Source organism: Phytophthora cinnamomi (assembly GCF_018691715.1).
Source record: "Phytophthora cinnamomi strain GKB4 chromosome Unknown Contig4, whole genome shotgun sequence".
NCBI classification, from domain to species: Eukaryota; Oomycota; class Peronosporomycetes; order Peronosporales; family Peronosporaceae; genus Phytophthora; species Phytophthora cinnamomi.
Window position 1 is genome coordinate 378,367 of NW_027150937.1, and position 16,865 is coordinate 395,231.

The 16,865-nt window shown below is 56.9% G+C and overlaps 4 protein-coding genes across 4 annotated transcripts; 2 read left to right on the forward strand and 2 right to left on the reverse strand.

The window, feature by feature from the left end:
- Nucleotides 1–500: 500 nt before the first annotated feature.
- On the forward strand, nucleotides 501–863 carry IUM83_05303 (Pol Polyprotein; the record flags this gene model as incomplete). Its single annotated transcript, XM_067929434.1, has 1 exon — nucleotides 501–863. The coding sequence occupies one exon, from the start codon at nucleotides 501–503 to the stop codon at nucleotides 861–863; it is 363 nt and encodes a 120-aa protein (XP_067799604.1).
- A 242-nt stretch (nucleotides 864–1,105) lies between these two features.
- Nucleotides 1,106–4,243, reverse strand: IUM83_05304 (Retrovirus-related Pol Polyprotein; the record flags this gene model as incomplete). The annotated part of the gene is made up of 1 exon (XM_067929435.1): nucleotides 1,106–4,243. One exon carries the CDS (start codon nucleotides 4,241–4,243, stop codon nucleotides 1,106–1,108), a length of 3,138 nt encoding a protein of 1,045 aa, XP_067799726.1.
- A 7,871-nt stretch (nucleotides 4,244–12,114) lies between these two features.
- Nucleotides 12,115–14,139, reverse strand: IUM83_05305 (Retrovirus-related Pol Polyprotein; the record flags this gene model as incomplete). The annotated part of the gene is made up of 1 exon (XM_067929436.1): nucleotides 12,115–14,139. One exon carries the CDS (start codon nucleotides 14,137–14,139, stop codon nucleotides 12,115–12,117), a length of 2,025 nt encoding a protein of 674 aa, XP_067799593.1.
- A 791-nt stretch (nucleotides 14,140–14,930) lies between these two features.
- IUM83_05306 (uncharacterized protein) lies at nucleotides 14,931–16,400 on the forward strand (the record flags this gene model as incomplete). Its single annotated transcript, XM_067929437.1, has 2 exons — nucleotides 14,931–15,373; nucleotides 15,884–16,400. The coding sequence occupies 2 exons, from the start codon at nucleotides 14,931–14,933 to the stop codon at nucleotides 16,398–16,400; spliced, it is 960 nt and encodes a 319-aa protein (XP_067799592.1).
- Nucleotides 16,401–16,865: the final 465 nt, after the last annotated feature.

A 16,865-nucleotide genomic window follows, 5' to 3' on the forward strand; every position in this document is an offset into this window, starting at 1 on the left:
CGTCGTATCCACATATCCATGTAGCACATTGGAGGTGGTGGAACCGTCATCGCTCCGCTTTCTGGGACTGGCAACTGCACGCGCCCTTGGGAGCGAAGACGGCCCTGGACCGTCGGCGCAAGAAGAAACTGGAAGCTGTCCTGGCTCGGACGCAGTTCCTAAGCTTGTGCATCGAAACGTGGGGCTACTACAATTTCCTCAAGAAAATCGAAGAGGAGCAAGATGCGCGTTTGCTCATGTGGTGGGGCGGCCAGCCAGGCAAAAACCAGTCACAGGGGGACGAGTACAACGGGCCCGTCATCGAGAGTCTCAAGATCTTGCGCAAGAGGGACCCTTCAACGTACGAGGCCAAGATCAAGAACGCTTTGAAGCCCTTCCGCATAGATCAAAACGGTTTCCCCACGATCACCGAGATGCTTTTGTTGACCGGCGCGTTGAACGCCTCAGCCAGATCAGATCATTGCCTCTCAGACAGAGCGCTAGCGCGAGTTCTCCATGACATGAACTCCAAGCGAGACGCTCGCCCGCATTGGGTGGGAGATCGCACGCAGGGTGCATGGTTGCAGCTTCGCAATAGTGTCCGGGTACAGACGCTGGAGAAACAGATCAGCAAGGAGCTCCGCGACAACAAGTACGAGTCCCCCACAGTTCCGCCGTTCAACCCTAAAGAAGCCAAAGCCAGTGGGTACGCTCCCTTCCAACACGCTAACGGGTCGTTCACTGCAGTGTGGGGAGATGCCTCCGACGACGGAGATGAAGACGAGGAGGACGACGACGGAGTCGAGGCGGACGACAGTGAGGAAGACAAGCCTCCTCCCCCAAAGAAGTCGAAGGCGGGCACACCCACCGTCCAAACCATTTAGCTCCAATGTTGTTCGCCAGATAGTCATAACCATTCAATTTCAAGAGTTTTCTTTCATTCTCGAGAGGGCAGCCTTGGTCGAGCGCCTGGCTCGACGTCAAAAGTACAGGCACGGTGGAGTCGTGCAGATAAAATTCAAAGTAATCAAAATCCAAACAGGAAGAGCAGAGCCCTTCAGTGAAGAGGTTCCACGAGTCGATCGACTTCGGTGATCGAGGTGGTCGGGAACCAGCGCTCTTCCTCCTAGAAGAGCAAATCTTCCTCGTCGACAGACGCGTTGGCCTCAGCCAGTCGAGCGCTTCGACGAAGTTCGGGTAGCCCCAACTCTTTTCGCCGGGTATCTTCGAACTCGCTGATGAGGGCGCGGTAGGTCGGTAACAGCGTGGCAGTGGCGCGCCAGCAGACCTCATAAGTAGCCAAGAGTACCAAGTATTGTTCTTCTCCATTTTTCTTCCGCTTGGCAATGATATCGACCACAGGACAGTTCGTGCCCGAGAACACATTTTCCTCCCCACCGATGATCAGGCGTTCCACAAAACTCGTCGAGGGAAGGTCTTCCTCGGAGAGAGGGCCATCATCATCAACGCCCGGCTCGGAGTTCACGCCGCTGGGAGTCTCGGAAGGGTACGGCCTGCTCCACCGACCCTTGAATCGCTTGAGGCGGTTCACATTGATAGTCATGACGCGATTGGGATGGGTAGGTATAGCTACTCGATAAGCGTTCTCGCCCACGGTGCCGACGACACGGTACGGCCCGTGCCAGGAGAAAGCTAGTTTCTTCGTCTTCTTTTCTCCACGCCTGGCCCGGAAGTACTGGTACACCCGCACGGGGTCTCCCACTTCAAATTTGGCTTCTTCTTGACCCTCGAGTCGAATCGCGTGCCTGTCCTGCGCCTTCAGGAGCTGTCTCTCTACCATTCGGCGGGTATCACGGAGGGACAAGAATAGTCGTCGGCGGTAAGCGGCAACCTCGTTGCTTTTCCAATTGTTGCTCGTGTTGAGGAAGGCTAGGTCCAGGGGCAGAACGGGATCCCGGCCGTAAAGGCTAAAGAACGGAGAGTCCTTGATGGCCTCGTGGTAAGAGGTCCGGTAAGCGAACAACACGCGGGGCAAGTACAGATCCCAGTCAGTTTGCGTTTCGTTCACAAAGAGGCGAAGCATGCCTAGGAGCGTGCCATTGAAGCGTTCTACCAACCCTTGGGTTTGAGGATGATAAGCAGCACCAAAGAGCTTCTTAATACCAAGAGTCTCGTAGAAAGAACGAGCCAGCTCAGATATAAAATTCGATCCTTGGTCGCTCAGGAGCTTCTCGGGGACTCCATGTCTCGAAATCACCTCATCCACCATAGCTTCGACGAACGTCACGGAGTCGAGCCGCGCGACCGCGAAGGCTTCGACCCATCGAGTGAAATAATCCGCAAATACCAAGATGAACTTGTTACCCCTTGGGGTGGTAACGAGCGGTCCAACTGCGTCCACGACCAACAACGAGAACGGACCAGAAAGTTCTTGTATTGGCATGCGTTGCATGAGGCCATTTCTCCAGGGACGATGTCCTTTTCCGCTGCCGCAAGTAGAGCATTCTCGAACATATTCAGCGACGTCGCGCTTCCAACCGTGCCAAAAGGCATGCTTTCGAACTTTGTCCAGCGTTTTAGTCACTCCGACGTGGGCGGCCAGCACATCCGTGTGGCAGTGGTGCAGTACCGTCGAGATAAATTGTAGGGGAATGACCGGCACCTCTATAGAGCTAGCAGGTCCAGCTCGAGCCTTCAAGTGTACCTTGCGCATCAATACTCCGTTGCGCACGACATAGTTAGGGGCCATTAATAGTGTTCGCGTCCGTAGCTGCGGGTTCAGCGCCAGAGCACCACTTTCCAGGTAGGCGATCATCGCGAGGATCAACGGGGTGCGACGCTGTTCTTCCACAAAGCGATCCTGTTGCAGTCCGAATACGTCCACAGGGGACACCAACAATTGTTCTGATGACGACAGGCCGACCTCGTTTGAATTCAGCGAGGGAGAGGTAAGATCCAAGGCGTCCGCGTCTTGGGATTCACGCTCCCCGACTTCGACAGAACGGTGGGTCGCAGCCGGAGTGTCGGAGAACGAGGCTCCAGAGTGTGCCGCGGGGGAACGCGTCCGTCCGCCCTTCCCGACCAGAGCCGAATTCCGTACGTCCAAGTCGGCATCGTTGAGTAGGTCCGTCATCGAGATGGCCGCTATAGTGTAGGAGTACAAGCGTGAGAGTCCGTCCACGTGCCCCATCGCGGAGCCGGCTTTGTGGTAAACCTTAAAGCGTAATTGGGAGAGTTCCATGGCCCACCTTGCTAGTTTCGCATTGCTGGTGCGGTTGGTTTCATTGAAGACCCAGGTTAACGCTTGGTGGTCCGTATAAAGGTCGAACTCGCGACGATCTAAGTAGCAACGGAACTTGCGGGTCGCCCACACTATTCCCCAACACTCAATCTCCGATGTTCCGTCCTGCTTGTTGATCCAATTTTTCTCTGATCCCACCAGCAGTTTGCTGGCGTATGCTACCACTCGTTCCCGACCCTCTACAGTCTGCATCAGGCACGCGCCCACGGCCAATTTCGATGAGTCTACATAGAGCTTGAAGCGTTTTGAGAAGTCGGGGTACACGAGGATAGGAGGCTCCATTAGTTTCCGCTTCAATTGCATGAAAGCAGACTCGCAGTCGTCATTCCACACAAAAGGAACGCCTTTGGCCTTTAAGCGTTCAATCGGGGCCGAGATGGCCGCATACCCGGGAATGTAGCGTCTGAAATAGCTAGTCAGGCCCAAGAAGGCCCGTACAGTGTGGAGATCGTGAGGTCGTTGAACGTTCATCACCGCTTTGACCTTCTCGGGATTCGGAAGGATGCCCGAGGGGGTGACGATGTGTCCCAGGAAGGCGACTTGGTCCCGACCCCACTTGCACTTCTTCATTTTCAACTTGAACCCCGCGGAGCGGAACCGTTCCAGGACCTGCTTCACTCGCATCAAGTGAGTAGGGAAATCCTCACTAAACACCACACAGTCGTCGAGATACACGAGACAGGTGCGCCACTTCAGATCGATCAACACGTTCTCCATGAGTCTTTCGAACGCCGGTACGGCGTTGCACAAGCCAAACGGCATAACTAACCACTCGAAAAGACCGTACTTGCAGGTAAAAGCAGTCTTCTGGACGCTATCCTTGGCCATGGGTATGTTCCAATAGCCGGAGGCGATGTCCATCGTCGAGAATAATTTGGCGTTCCCAAGAACGCCCAAGATGTCGTCTATCAGCGGCATAGGATAGCAATCCTTAATAGTCACGGCGTTGAGGCGTCGGTAGTCAATACAAAATCGGATACCGCCGTCCGGTTTTCGGATCATCAGGACAGGGCTCGCCCAAGGGCTGGTTGAGGGGCGAATAAGGTTCAGACTGAGGTATTGTTGGACCTCCGCTTCCATGACGTCCCCTTCAGCCTTAGAGACGCGATACGGTTGTTGTTTGATCGGGGGGTGGTCACCAGTGTCAATAGTAAATTCGAGTAGGTCTGTCCGGCCAGGTTTCATCGAGGTCTCCACGAACAAGTCCTTGAACGAGCCTAGCATCTCGGCGAATAGTTCCTTCTGCTCGCCTCCCAACTTAGAATCAGAGAAGTCCACGTCAAGTTCTTGGCGCAGAGCCGCAGCAAGCCCCGGTATGGGCTCGGTCGGAGCATGGTCGGGGTGAGCCGAAGCACTGATAGCGGAGTGAACCCAATCATATTCACGCGGAGTCGCAGGGCGTTCTGGCGTAGGGGCAGCTTTATCTGTCGTGGCTTCACTCGGCGGCGACTCGAATTCAAAAGCAGAGTCGGGCACCACGCTTATCGCAGCAAGGAGCGTTCCTTTCCTTATGATCAGTTCCTCAGTGGACGAATTGCATATCTCCACGACCACCTTTCGTTTCTGAACCGTACACAGCGTGCGGGCAATCCTCACAGTCTCGTCGAGGTCCACGAGCCCTTCCACCAGTACAGTGGACTCATCAGCAATTTCACCTTGGACCTCCGAGATAACCAAGGCTTGCCCACCCGGGCAAATGCGAACCGTGGAGTTGATCCGTGAGGCGTACACTTCTTCCACGCGAGGAGCACCAATAGGAAATACTTCACCCGTGTCTTTGAGAGTGACGATGTTATCGTCCAAGTCGACTACGGCACGGTAAGCCTTGAGTGTATCGGTACCCAAGATGACATCAACGTGAAGTCGGTCTACCACGACGAATGGCCTCACCCTTTCTTGGGAACCAAGCTGTATGGGCAGGTCCAAAACCCCCTTGATTCGTAGAGTGTGTCCCGAAGCACTGTTCAGATCGCGAGGGTAAGGGCGCAGGGGAACGTCCGCTCGCCCCACTACCGTCAACATGCGGGCGTCAATGAGACTGGCGACCGCTCCAGTGTCGATGAGCATCTCGGCCGGTACACAGTCGACGAAACCAGCGGATACGGCCTCAATTCCTCCGATAGTACCGATCAAGCGTTTCCCGCCTGGGACAATACCAGCGGCGTCCTCGCCGTTCGGGACCGGTTGGTCAGGCACTTCGCGAAGTCCAGGATTGCGCTTCTTGGTCGTGGGAGCCGACACGACATAGACGTACTCGAACAGGCCGTTGTCGTGGTCGTTTCTGCTGCCGTGCGTTCCCAACGCTTCAGAGTTGGAGGCATACAATGAGGAACAGTCGAAACTCACGCACTTACCACCGGAAATCTTACGGGGGCGAGGGAAGGGCGCGGCAACGGCCGCAACGAGGTCCTCTACCGATCACCTTGTCGCGGACCCTGGAAGCGTTCTTGGAGTACGCCTCCAACACTTCATTTATAACTCTTTCAGACAGAGCCTCGCTCGCAGGGGAACCGAAGCGTTCCAAGGCCGTGAGAACTCGCTCCGGGAGCCCTTGATCCTCCGACCAGGGAGGGTCACCAGTCCACAGCATCTGCTCGCTCGAATTAACCAGCCTAGACGAGCATGTAGGCACCGCCTCGGGAGGCGGGGCTTGCCGTCCAGTACGAGGTGATACACCATCTTTCGCGCCCAAGCACGCCACTTATCAGGTAACTTATGCATGTCTTCGGCCGAAGCAGGGGTCGGGACTGTGATGGGAGTGCCCAGGTCCAGCTTCACCGAGATGTTATGTTCTACCGCCGCTTCGTCGACGGCGATTGACGGCCTAACTTTACACGACCTCGGCGTCCGATCGGCGTCTAGGTTCGCTCCACTCCTGACGAAGCGCGTGTCGGGACTGCTATCCAGCACAGAGCAGACAGCGGTCACCGCAGCCTCGGCCTTTAGGGCGCCCCGGAAGTCCCTGCTCGCCCTCTTGGCTTCTTCGGAAGTGGCCAACGTTTCCTGGTACCAGTGCAGCCAATACTCGGGAGTAGAAAGCAAGCCTGGCGAAGATTCGCGATTTCGGGCCAACTTCTCCTCCGGGATGTTCAATAGACCGCTCAAGGCGGTCAAAGGGAGCTCTTGTAATTGTTCTTCATTTTTTTTTCATCCGCCTCCGAAGCTCAACTTCGTCCCTCGGAGGTAACCGTTCCTCCAGTTCCTTCTCATATTCTTCCTTCTCCTCGGCCACCGAGGACGGTCCTCCGTTCTCCAAAGCGTCCAATTCCTCCGGCGTAAATAGTCTAGCATATGGCGGGGCCAGTGTCTCGGTGGGTTTGGTTTCCCCGTCTCCTTGAGTCAGTTCCGACTCGGGGGCGCTTTCTTCGCTGGGGTCGCGACCGGGTTTTGTCTCCAAGGTACGGGTAGGTCTCGGGCTCGCCGCGGCAGCGACCGGGTCCAGCTCGGGCGGGTCGCTCACCGTCTCCTCATACTCCAGATTGTCGTTGCCATTTGGATCCACACAGCTAGGTTCGTTACGATCGATATCGAAAGCGTTCCGGGTCACTTTCATGCCAAAGTCTTCATAGGCTACTTCACGTTGAGGGGTATGTCCGCACAGGGGCCCTTGGTACAGTACTCGTAGGGCGCTCACAGTCTCGCCTCTTCCTTCACTTGTTCGGGGTTCACGCTCGTCACGCCTGGGTTCTTTCTTCGACGGGGTCTCTGCACTCGCTTGGGGTTCACGCTCGTCACGCTTGGGTTCCTTCCTCGCTGGGGTCTCTGCACTCGCTTGGGGTTCACGCTCGTCACGCTTGGGTTCCTTCCTCGATGTGGTCTCTGCACTCGCTTGGGGTTCACACTCGTCACGCTTGGGTTCCTTCCTCGATGGGGTTTCTGCACTCGCTTGCATGGCTTTGGGCTCGTCACGGTTGGGCTCGGTTCGGAAGGGGATAACCACCTCGATGGGGGCTACGGTCTCATTCTTTTCGTTTGCTTTCTCGGCTTTGTCTTCATAGTTAACACCATCAACTCTTGTTCTCAGGAGGCGGTAATCTGGCTCGGCACCCCCCTCAACAAGCCGTTGGCTCTTGTTGTCTTCGCTCTCATTCATTCCATACATAGTACATTCATATACACCAGGAACGCCGATAACCGTTCCTCCCAGTCCAGGGCACGCTTCGAGGCATTCGAACTCCTCCTCAACCGGATCAGAAGCGCGCCCGCTCGTGTCACTCCATTGACAAGAGGAAGGTGTGACACATCCTTCCCCCTCCTCTCGCCCCCATCATTGCTGGCTGGGCGGAGACACTTGCACGGGAGCGGCGGTCGAGGGGTTCGGCGGAGTCATCTGCCGGTATGCCGCTCGAGCCGGGCAATTTAACACCAAATGGTCCGGGCGGCCACACAAATAGCACGTTCGCCCACCCCGGGGATCACCGTCCTCGCCCGCTCCCGTTAGGACCTGGGTCTCCCGCGGGCGATCACATTCAACCGCGATGTGGCCCCTCATTTGGCAGCGCGGGCACACGGCGTTCGCACGACGGCAGTTAATGCGACTACAACCGAGATTGTGACACCTCCCGCACACAACTCGACCCTCTTGAGTATACATATCCGGCCCCTGTCGTATCCCGCGGAACGGAGTATCCGGCATCGATCCACCCGACATCGCTGGCGGGGAAGCGTTCTGGGTCCCCTGCACACTCGGTTGAGAAAATGAAGCCGCTAATACTGGAGCATGCCTGGGGGAACGCGGCGAACGAGCCATCTGTTGTTGCTGTTGCTGGACAAGTAAGTTTTGTGTTTGTTGCATCATGTTCAGCATTTGCTGCATCAGAGAGTTTTCGGAGTTTGCCTTTGACGGGGAATCAGACGAGAATTCGGCATCATCCTCAACCGGGAGGTGCATGTTCTTGTAAAGCAGTACCGCGACAGCCTGAGGGATCGAGTTGACCATCGTGGTCGCCAGAGCCGCTTTCCACTCCTTATTGCGCAGTCCGGACAGGAAGTACTGGTAGCGCATCGCAGGGTCGTAACACTGAGCGGCATCACAGAGGCTGGATATGAGGTCGCCCCAGACCTCGGCCGACATGTCCTTGGCACGCTTAGTAGACTTCAACCGTTCAATCATCTGTAGAGGTGTCTGGCAGATAAACTGATTGTGGAACCGGGTCCGCAGCGTCTCGAAGTTATCAATCTGCGAGTACATCCACCACTCTTCCCCAGCCTTCCCTTTTAGACACTCACGGAAAGCGCTCAAGCGAAGAGCGTCATCCAACCCTTCCGTAGCGCGTTCGAAAGCACTCCAGAATGTTCTGGCCTTGTCTACCGAGGCGGAGTCTGAGTGGAACGGTTGTATCATACGTACAGCGTTCTTGATATGCGTCGGCATGCCATAGCGAGGTTGACTCAGAGGTTGACCGAATGAGGCCCCAAAGCCGTACGGAGGGTAGACATAAGGGTAGGCTGGTCCGGAATAGCTCGCCGGGGCTGCCCCTACTACAGAAGGCATTCCTTGAGGTAGTGGTTGACTCTGGTTCGGGAACGGTCCTCTGCTAGGAGGTTGTCCCCCGCCTCCACCGGGTGGAGACGGACCCCCAGGCGGCGACGGTCCCCCAGGTGGAGACGGACCCCCAGTCGAGAGACCCCGGACGAGGGAGCTGACCCAGTAGTAGGAGTCTGGTGGCTCTGCATCGGAACCGCTGTTCCTGGAACAGTTGGTGGCGCGGCCACCGGTTGAACCGGGGGGGAAGGAGTCACGAGTGGTGTCGTTGGACCCTGGGACGGCACCCGAGGTCCCCAGTAGCCTTGGATAGAGTGCACCGGTGTTGGGATCCTGGCAGTAGGGTGCCACGTCGGGGGCGTGGTGGTCCTCGCGTCTGGAGCCGAAGCCGGACGGCCTTGGGTTGGAGCCGTTGACCAGCTCGGGAGTGGAGCGGTCGGATACCCGAAGCTGATCCCTGCAACGGCGGACGGGTCCGCAATGGTACAGTTCTGGTAGGACGGGATAATGGTCCTCACGCGGGTAGTCTGCGGCGTCATGGTCGCTATCGTAGTCGCAGGCGTGGCAGGGACCCCTGCTCCACCTAGGGTAGGTCCTTGTGTAGCGTACTGCGGCATTTGATAACCGTAACCGTAAACCGTTCCGGAATTCGGGTCCAGGGGCGGGTTCGAGAGGTGGTGGCCCCAGTTGTCGCCCCGGAGAGGAGTCGTCGGAGCCGCAGGGTCTCCTCCCCATTGGTTCCAGTATTGTATCGTCGGGTCAGGACCGAGAGGGGCGTCGGCCGTCGCTGGGGCGCTCGAGACCGGATACCGAGGTAGCGAGGCCTGGTCACCACTAACAGTAGGAACCACAGCAGGTGACAGGGCTCCGGGGCCCAGTGACCCATTTTCGCCGAATCGAGGTGGGTTCGCAGGAGCCAGGATGGTTGGAGCGCTTCCACCGAGGGCAGGAGCGGTCTGATTAACTCCTCCCGTCGACAGGGAAGGCGTGTTCGTCGTAGTCGTAGGCGCAGCAGAAAGCCCCGCTGCTCCGGTTATCGTAGCAGAGGCGTGCGGAGGTAGAACGGCAGTAGCACGCACAGGCGAAACAGGTTCAACTCGTGGCGCCGGCTCGGCCCCGGAGCCCCGCGCCGCCCAGCGCAGCACTTGCGACCGCACGGCTCCGAGCCCGGCGGGAGTTGACAGGTCAGGCCGGTTCGGGTCAGTGAGTATCGGTCGAGGTCCATCCTGACCAGCCACATCTTCTGTAGTTGCTCGAGGGAGTTCCGTCACACCTTGTGAGGGTCGACCTCCCTCCCCTTCCTCGGCGGAGAGGAACACTTCACTCACCGTAGGGGTGTCACTGAAGCGCTCGTCTCCCTCATCAATAGAATCCATTGTTACTTCGTTCACGTAGTCGTCACTCGCGATTTCGGTATTTGGGTACAGTACGGGCCCGATCCAGGGGACCCACTCTAAAACCCAGCGCACGGCCTTTTAGTCTCCAGTAGCAGCAGCCACCGCTCGTTGGAGCCGTCCCGTTTGGGTCTGAGCTTGAACGCTTGTCACACTGAGCGGAACGCTTCCTAGCAGACCAGTTTCTTCACGCAGTAAGTGTAGCCGTCCACGCTGGTCCTCAGGCTGACTTCTCGGGCCTTGTTGCGCCGACGAAGCCGAACTGGACAGACGTCACGGGCCTTGCTCGACCACAGCTACTCCACACAGACGCCTCTCGCGGCAGCCTACAAGCTTCTCGAGCTCACGCCACTCAAGACCTTCTCCAGCGCACGCGTACCCTGCTTCTCCACCAAATGTCGCGCACCCTCCCGCCAAGGATCGGGCACGCGTGGGCTGTTCGGGGAGTACAGTCAAGGGTGGTTGGAGCTCGGAGGGGCTTCTCTCGGTAGGAGCAGGAAGGAGGCGGCGCTAGACGAAAATGTAAAACGATACTTTGTTAGACTTCGTTCTTAGCGGGAAAGTGATTGACTGACAAGCAACTGCGGGCGTCGGCCTCGGCCGCGCACGCCCATAAGCATGACTCCTCCTCCATTCTACTCACCGGGGCACCCTAGCGTGCCATCCTTCCTTGTTGCGACACCTCCTCCCTCCTGGCCCGGGGAAGCACCGGCGTCGTCCTGACACCCGTCCTCGACGCCACCATGCTAGCCCTGGAAGCTCCCGTCGTCGTCGTCGAACCCAGCTGAGATCTGGGTCTCGCGTCATCTTTCCGGGAGACTCCTCACAAATCGGTACGCTGCGCCACTCGGGTGTATCCGTCCGTAGCTGTAGCCATCGGACTAGCGAGAGTCACCCCAGGCGGCCTCGGCGCGGGTCTTTCAGAGTCCAGGCCCAGCGAAGTCCCTCCTGGAATGTCACCCAGATTCCCGGGTACGGGACATTCTCCCCGACTAGAAGTTCGGCGTCCCCGACGAACGCGAAGCTGGGCCTGGGCTGCCATCTCCGTCAACGCGGTAGCCCTAGCAGCCAGCTCCGTCAGAGTATTGGCCAGCTCCACGTCGGCACGAGTGAAGTCGACCGGCACAGCACAGTTCGGGAGCACATCTCCGCCGTGAGAAGCATGCGGACTCGCGAGCAGTCCAGCGTCGACGCCCGTCGACGGGAAGTCGGCTTGCTCGTCCACTCCGGGGTCCTGCAGCTTCATGAGACTAGCAGTTTCGGATTGATCGCGAGCGTCGGCACGCTGCTGAACGCTCTCCCACGCCTTGCCAAGGAGGAATCCCGGCGCCAACTCTTTGAGGCGGCCATCGCCATCGCCAAGGCGCCATCCATGCGAAAGCAGCCCTGCAAATCCCACCGAGATCGTCACCTCCAATCCCCACGACGTCCATCTGAACATGTAGTTGAGCAGGTTCAGCGAGGCTAGGAGCGTGACAACACCAGGGATACCACAGAATGAAAACTCCAACAGATCATACAGACCCATCGGGATGTGGATGACCAACACAGCCAGAAGCAGAAAGATCCACCCAACTCCATGGATCACGGCGAAGGCGCGGCGCCCCACCAACACGCACGCTTCAGTGTCCACCAGGCGGAGATGAAGACGAGGAGGACGACGACGGAGTCGAGGCGGACGACAGTGAGGAAGACAAGCCTCCTCCCCCAAAGAAGTCGAAGGCGGGCACACCCACCGTCCAAACCATTTAGCTCCAGTGTTGTTCGCCAGATAGTCATAACCATTCAATTTCAAGAGTTTTCTTTCATTCTCGAGAGGGCAGCCTTGGTCGAGCGCCTGGCTCGACGTCAAAAGTACAGGCACGGTGGAGTCGTGCAGATAAAATTCAAAGTAATCAAAATCCAAACAGGAAGAGCAGAGCCCTTCAGTGAAGAGGTTCCACGAGTCGATCGACTTCGGTGATCGAGGTGGTCGGGAACCAGCGCTCTTCCTCCTAGAATAGCAAATATTCCTCGTCGACAGACGCGTTGGCCTCAGCCAGTCGAGCGCTTCGACGAAGTTCGGGTAGCCCCAACTCTTTTCGCCGGGTATCTTCGAACTCGCTGATGAGGGCGCGGTAGGTCGGTAACAGCGTGGCAGTGGCGCGCCAGCAGACCTCATAAGTAGCCAAGAGTACCAAGTATTGTTCTTCTCCATTTTTCTTCCGCTTGGCAATGATATCGACCACAGGACAGTTCGTGCCCGAGAACACATTTTCCTCCCCACCGATGATCAGGCGTTCCACAAAACTCGTCGAGGGAAGGTCTTCCTCGGAGAGAGGGCCATCATCATCAACGCCCGGCTCGGAGTTCACGCCGCTGGGAGTCTCGGAAGGGTACGGCCTGCTCCACCGACCCTTGAATCGCTTGAGGCGGTTCACATTGATAGTCATGACGCGATTGGGATGGGTAGGTATAGCTACTCGATAAGCGTTCTCGCCCACGGTGCCGACGACACGGTACGGCCCGTGCCAGGAGAAAGCTAGTTTCTTCGTCTTCTTTTCTCCACGCCTGGCCCGGAAGTACTGGTACACCCGCACGGGGTCTCCCACTTCAAATTTGGCTTCTTCTTGACCCTCGAGTCGAATCGCGTGCCTGTCCTGCGCCTTCAGGAGCTGTCTCTCTACCATTCGGCGGGTATCACGGAGGGACAAGAATAGTCGTCGGCGGTAAGCGGCAACCTCGTTGCTTTTCCAATTGTTGCTCGTGTTGAGGAAGGCTAGGTCCAGGGGCAGAACGGGATCCCGGCCGTAAAGGCTAAAGAACGGAGAGTCCTTGATGGCCTCGTGGTAAGAGGTCCGGTAAGCGAACAACACGCGGGGCAAGTACAGATCCCAGTCAGTTTGCGTTTCGTTCACAAAGAGGCGAAACATGCCTAGGAGCGTGCCATTGAAGCGTTCTACCAACCCTTGGGTTTGAGGATGATAAGCAGCACCAAAGAGCTTCTTAATACCAAGAGTCTCGTAGAAAGAACGAGCCAGCTCAGATATAAAATTCGATCCTTGGTCGCTCAGGAGCTTCTCGGGGACTCCATGTCTCGAAATCACCTCATCCACCATAGCTTCGACGAACGTCACGGAGTCGAGCCGCGCGACCGCGAAGGCTTCGACCCATCGAGTGAAATAATCCGCAAATACCAAGATGAACTTGTTACCCCTTGGGGTGGTAACGAGCGGTCCAACTGCGTCCACGACCAACAACGAGAACGGACCAGAAAGTTCTTGTATTGGCATGCGTTGCATGAGGCCATTTCTCCAGGGACGATGTCCTTTTCCGCTGCCGCAAGTAGAGCATTCTCGAACATATTCAGCGACGTCGCGCTTCCAACCGTGCCAAAAGGCATGCTTTCGAACTTTGTCCAGCGTTTTAGTCACTCCGACGTGGGCGGCCAGCACATCCGTGTGGCAGTGGTGCAGTACCGTCGAGATAAATTGTAGGGGAATGACCGGCACCTCTATAGAGCTAGCAGGTCCAGCTCGAGCCTTCAAGTGTACCTTGCGCATCAATACTCCGTTGCGCACGACATAGTTAGGGGCCATTAATAGTGTTCGCGTCCGTAGCTGCGGGTTCAGCGCCAGAGCACCACTTTCCAGGTAGGCGATCATCGCGAGGATCAACGGGGTGCGACGCTGTTCTTCCACAAAGCGATCCTGTTGCAGTCCGAATACGTCCACAGGGGACACCAACAATTGTTCTGATGACGACAGGCCGACCTCGTTTGAATTCAGCGAGGGAGAGGTAAGATCCAAGGCGTCCGCGTCTTGGGATTCACGCTCCCCGACTTCGACAGAACGGTGGGTCGCAGCCGGAGTGTCGGAGAACGAGGCTCCAGAGTGTGCCGCGGGGGAACGCGTCCGTCCGCCCTTCCCGACCAGAGCCGAATTCCGTACGTCCAAGTCGGCATCGTTGAGTAGGTCCGTCATCGAGATGGCCGCTATAGTGTAGGAGTACAAGCGTGAGAGTCCGTCCACGTGCCCCATCGCGGAGCCGGCTTTGTGGTAAACCTTAAAGCGTAATTGGGAGAGTTCCATGGCCCACCTTGCTAGTTTCGCATTGCTGGTGCGGTTGGTTTCATTGAAGACCCAGGTTAACGCTTGGTGGTCCGTATAAAGGTCGAACTCGCGACGATCTAAGTAGCAACGGAACTTGCGGGTCGCCCACACTATTCCCCAACACTCAATCTCCGATGTTCTGTAGTGGGTCTAACTTGACTCACTACTTTAGCTTACACGTTGCGCAACGTGTATGAGGAAGCGTAAGTACTTAGTAATTACTTAGGTTAATTATATTTGAATACACAAATATAAGTTAACTTAGACAAGACTCCAAGTAGCTAGTTTAAGGTAAAATGAGAACTGTATTGCTTGTAAATTGATCTTCCTCTAAAATCTGCTAAAAACTGTTTATCATCTATGAAAGGGTTGACAGCGGCTGGCTGTCAGAGCCCCGCTAATATGCATGTCTCTGATTGGTAGAAAGATGCTGCTTTCTACCAATAGGATCTTTGGGTATGTGTGGACCACTCACTGTGGTGGTCCACTTCATTGTATCCATCGGTGTGTCTTACACCAATGTGAGGAAGTATCCAAAACGTTTAACAGATAACCTATCTGTTAAATTCACAAGTGGCTTGCAGCCACTTGTACGTGTAACCCCGTTACACCATCCCCCCCTTAAGGTTAGACGCGCGGGGTCCCCGCACGTCAATCTTTTGGAATTGACCATTCGTCAATTCTCCGCGTTTGGAGAAGAAACCCGCGCTCATTCAACGATGAGCGCGCCTCAAAAGAAGTCCGCAAAGTCGGTGGGGAGTCATCTCTCCATCGACGACTACTTCGAACGCCAGAAGGCGAAGTACGGCGACGTCGTCGACTTCGACGACGACGATGAAGACATGGAGGGCGAGGAGGACTCGCCCTCAAAGCGTAAAGACTCAGTGTCGAGCGAATCGCTCGACCCTCACGCCAGGAACGTGCGCCCGCGTGAAGGGGACGAATCGGACGCTTCGAGCTCGAAGCGTTCGCGAACTGAGAGCGATACTCCACTCGCTTCCGCTGGGGCTCTCAGTACTCCGCGCGCTGCTGCTGCAGCGCGTGATGTTAAAGCTCAAGGCTCTCCGCGCGCTGCAGGCGCAGCGCGCGATCCATGGATGCCGTCCGCGTCCGAGATCGCGGACCGGTTTGGGAACTCGGTACCTCCGAATGAGGTGCCGCTGTACGTATGCAGCGCCATCAAAGATGACGCTGTGGCTGCCGAAGCTGCACTTTGATGCGGAAACGCATCAAAGGCGCGATACTACATCGGACTCTTTCATGAGCTCCGATGGTTTCAAAGCAAGAAGACCTCTTCTCGCAGCAAAGTGCCCGAATGGCAGGCACTTTGTCAAAGCTGGAACGCCTTTGTTGAGAACTTCAACAAGAGGCCGAGTGCTTACCGTGATCGGATTAAGCAAGCGCGTGATCGCTTCGAGACGTACTCGAAGCGTGGAAAGCTGGAGCAACTTCATGTTGCTGCTGAGGAGGCAAATGTGCCGTGCGCTGTGCCCGAGGGCTTTCAGTGCACGAAGTGCTTTCAGGCGCGGTCCGCTTGAGCGACCGCGACCTGAACGGGTACACGTCGTTCCGTGTGCCCGAGAGTCTCAAGAGCTCCGTGCTAAGTTCTTAGCACGTGAGGGTTCGGGCGCTAGCGATGATCGCAGCGCTCGTGTTACTTCCGCTGCGCCAGTGCGTACTGCTCTTCGTACGCCCTCACCATTTCCGGAACGTCCTCCAGCAAGACGTTCCGCGGCTCTATGTATCTCGATGGGGAGGAAATCCTCTCCAACGAATACGAAAACGAGCCCCTTGAGGGTTCGTTTTCGGGATACTATGGTCAACAATCCGCTCAACAATCCAGCGGGTTGAGCCGCGGGCGTCACGGATCGGCGGTGGCGGGGGTGGGAACACGCCCCGGGTATGATCAGCCCCGGGCTGATCAGTATGCGCCTCTCCACGACCGGGTGACCGTCTTGGAGCGTCTGCAGGGCGCTGAGTTCGCCGCCCTGAAGCAGGAGCTGGCGAACCAGAAGGCCCAAGTCGCGGCGGTCTCGCAGACCGCCTCGAATATCCAGGTCGAGCTGGGGACCCAGATGAAGGGGTTGCTCCAGCGCGTCCGCGCGCTGGAGGAGAGGCTGCTCGTCGCCGAGGCCAAGGTTTCCGCTTCTGCCTCGGCTCCTGCCGAGGCTTCGGGTCAGCCGAGCTAGATGGCTCGTGCTGCAGGTATGGCTTCAGCCGTCCGACGTAAACGGTCGGATGGAGGCGCATGCTAGACGGTATGTCTAGTGTGTATGCGTTGCCGTGCCGTGCCAACACAGTGAACGGCCCGATGAAGCGCGGAGCAAGCTTGCTTGCTCCGAAATCCGAAACTGCATGTCTAGGCAGGTTTTGTGTAGCTAACAAAACTAATGAACCAACTTTAAATTCATTTGTGTTGCCTCTGCCCGCATTGTCTGCGTTCAGCTTCTGTTGATCAACAGAAGCTGCTATTGTGTCTTGGACAAACCGAATCACGGCTTGTCTTTTGGTGATGAAACTGATTGCATCCGAGCTGAAGTCATTCAGCTCGCTCTCCGCTAGAGGCCCGGCCTCTGCGTGGTTCTTCGCGGTGTCTGCGCCCTGCGCAGACCCGTGGTCTTTGTCCTTGTTGTTGGAGGAGTCTGCGCCCTGCG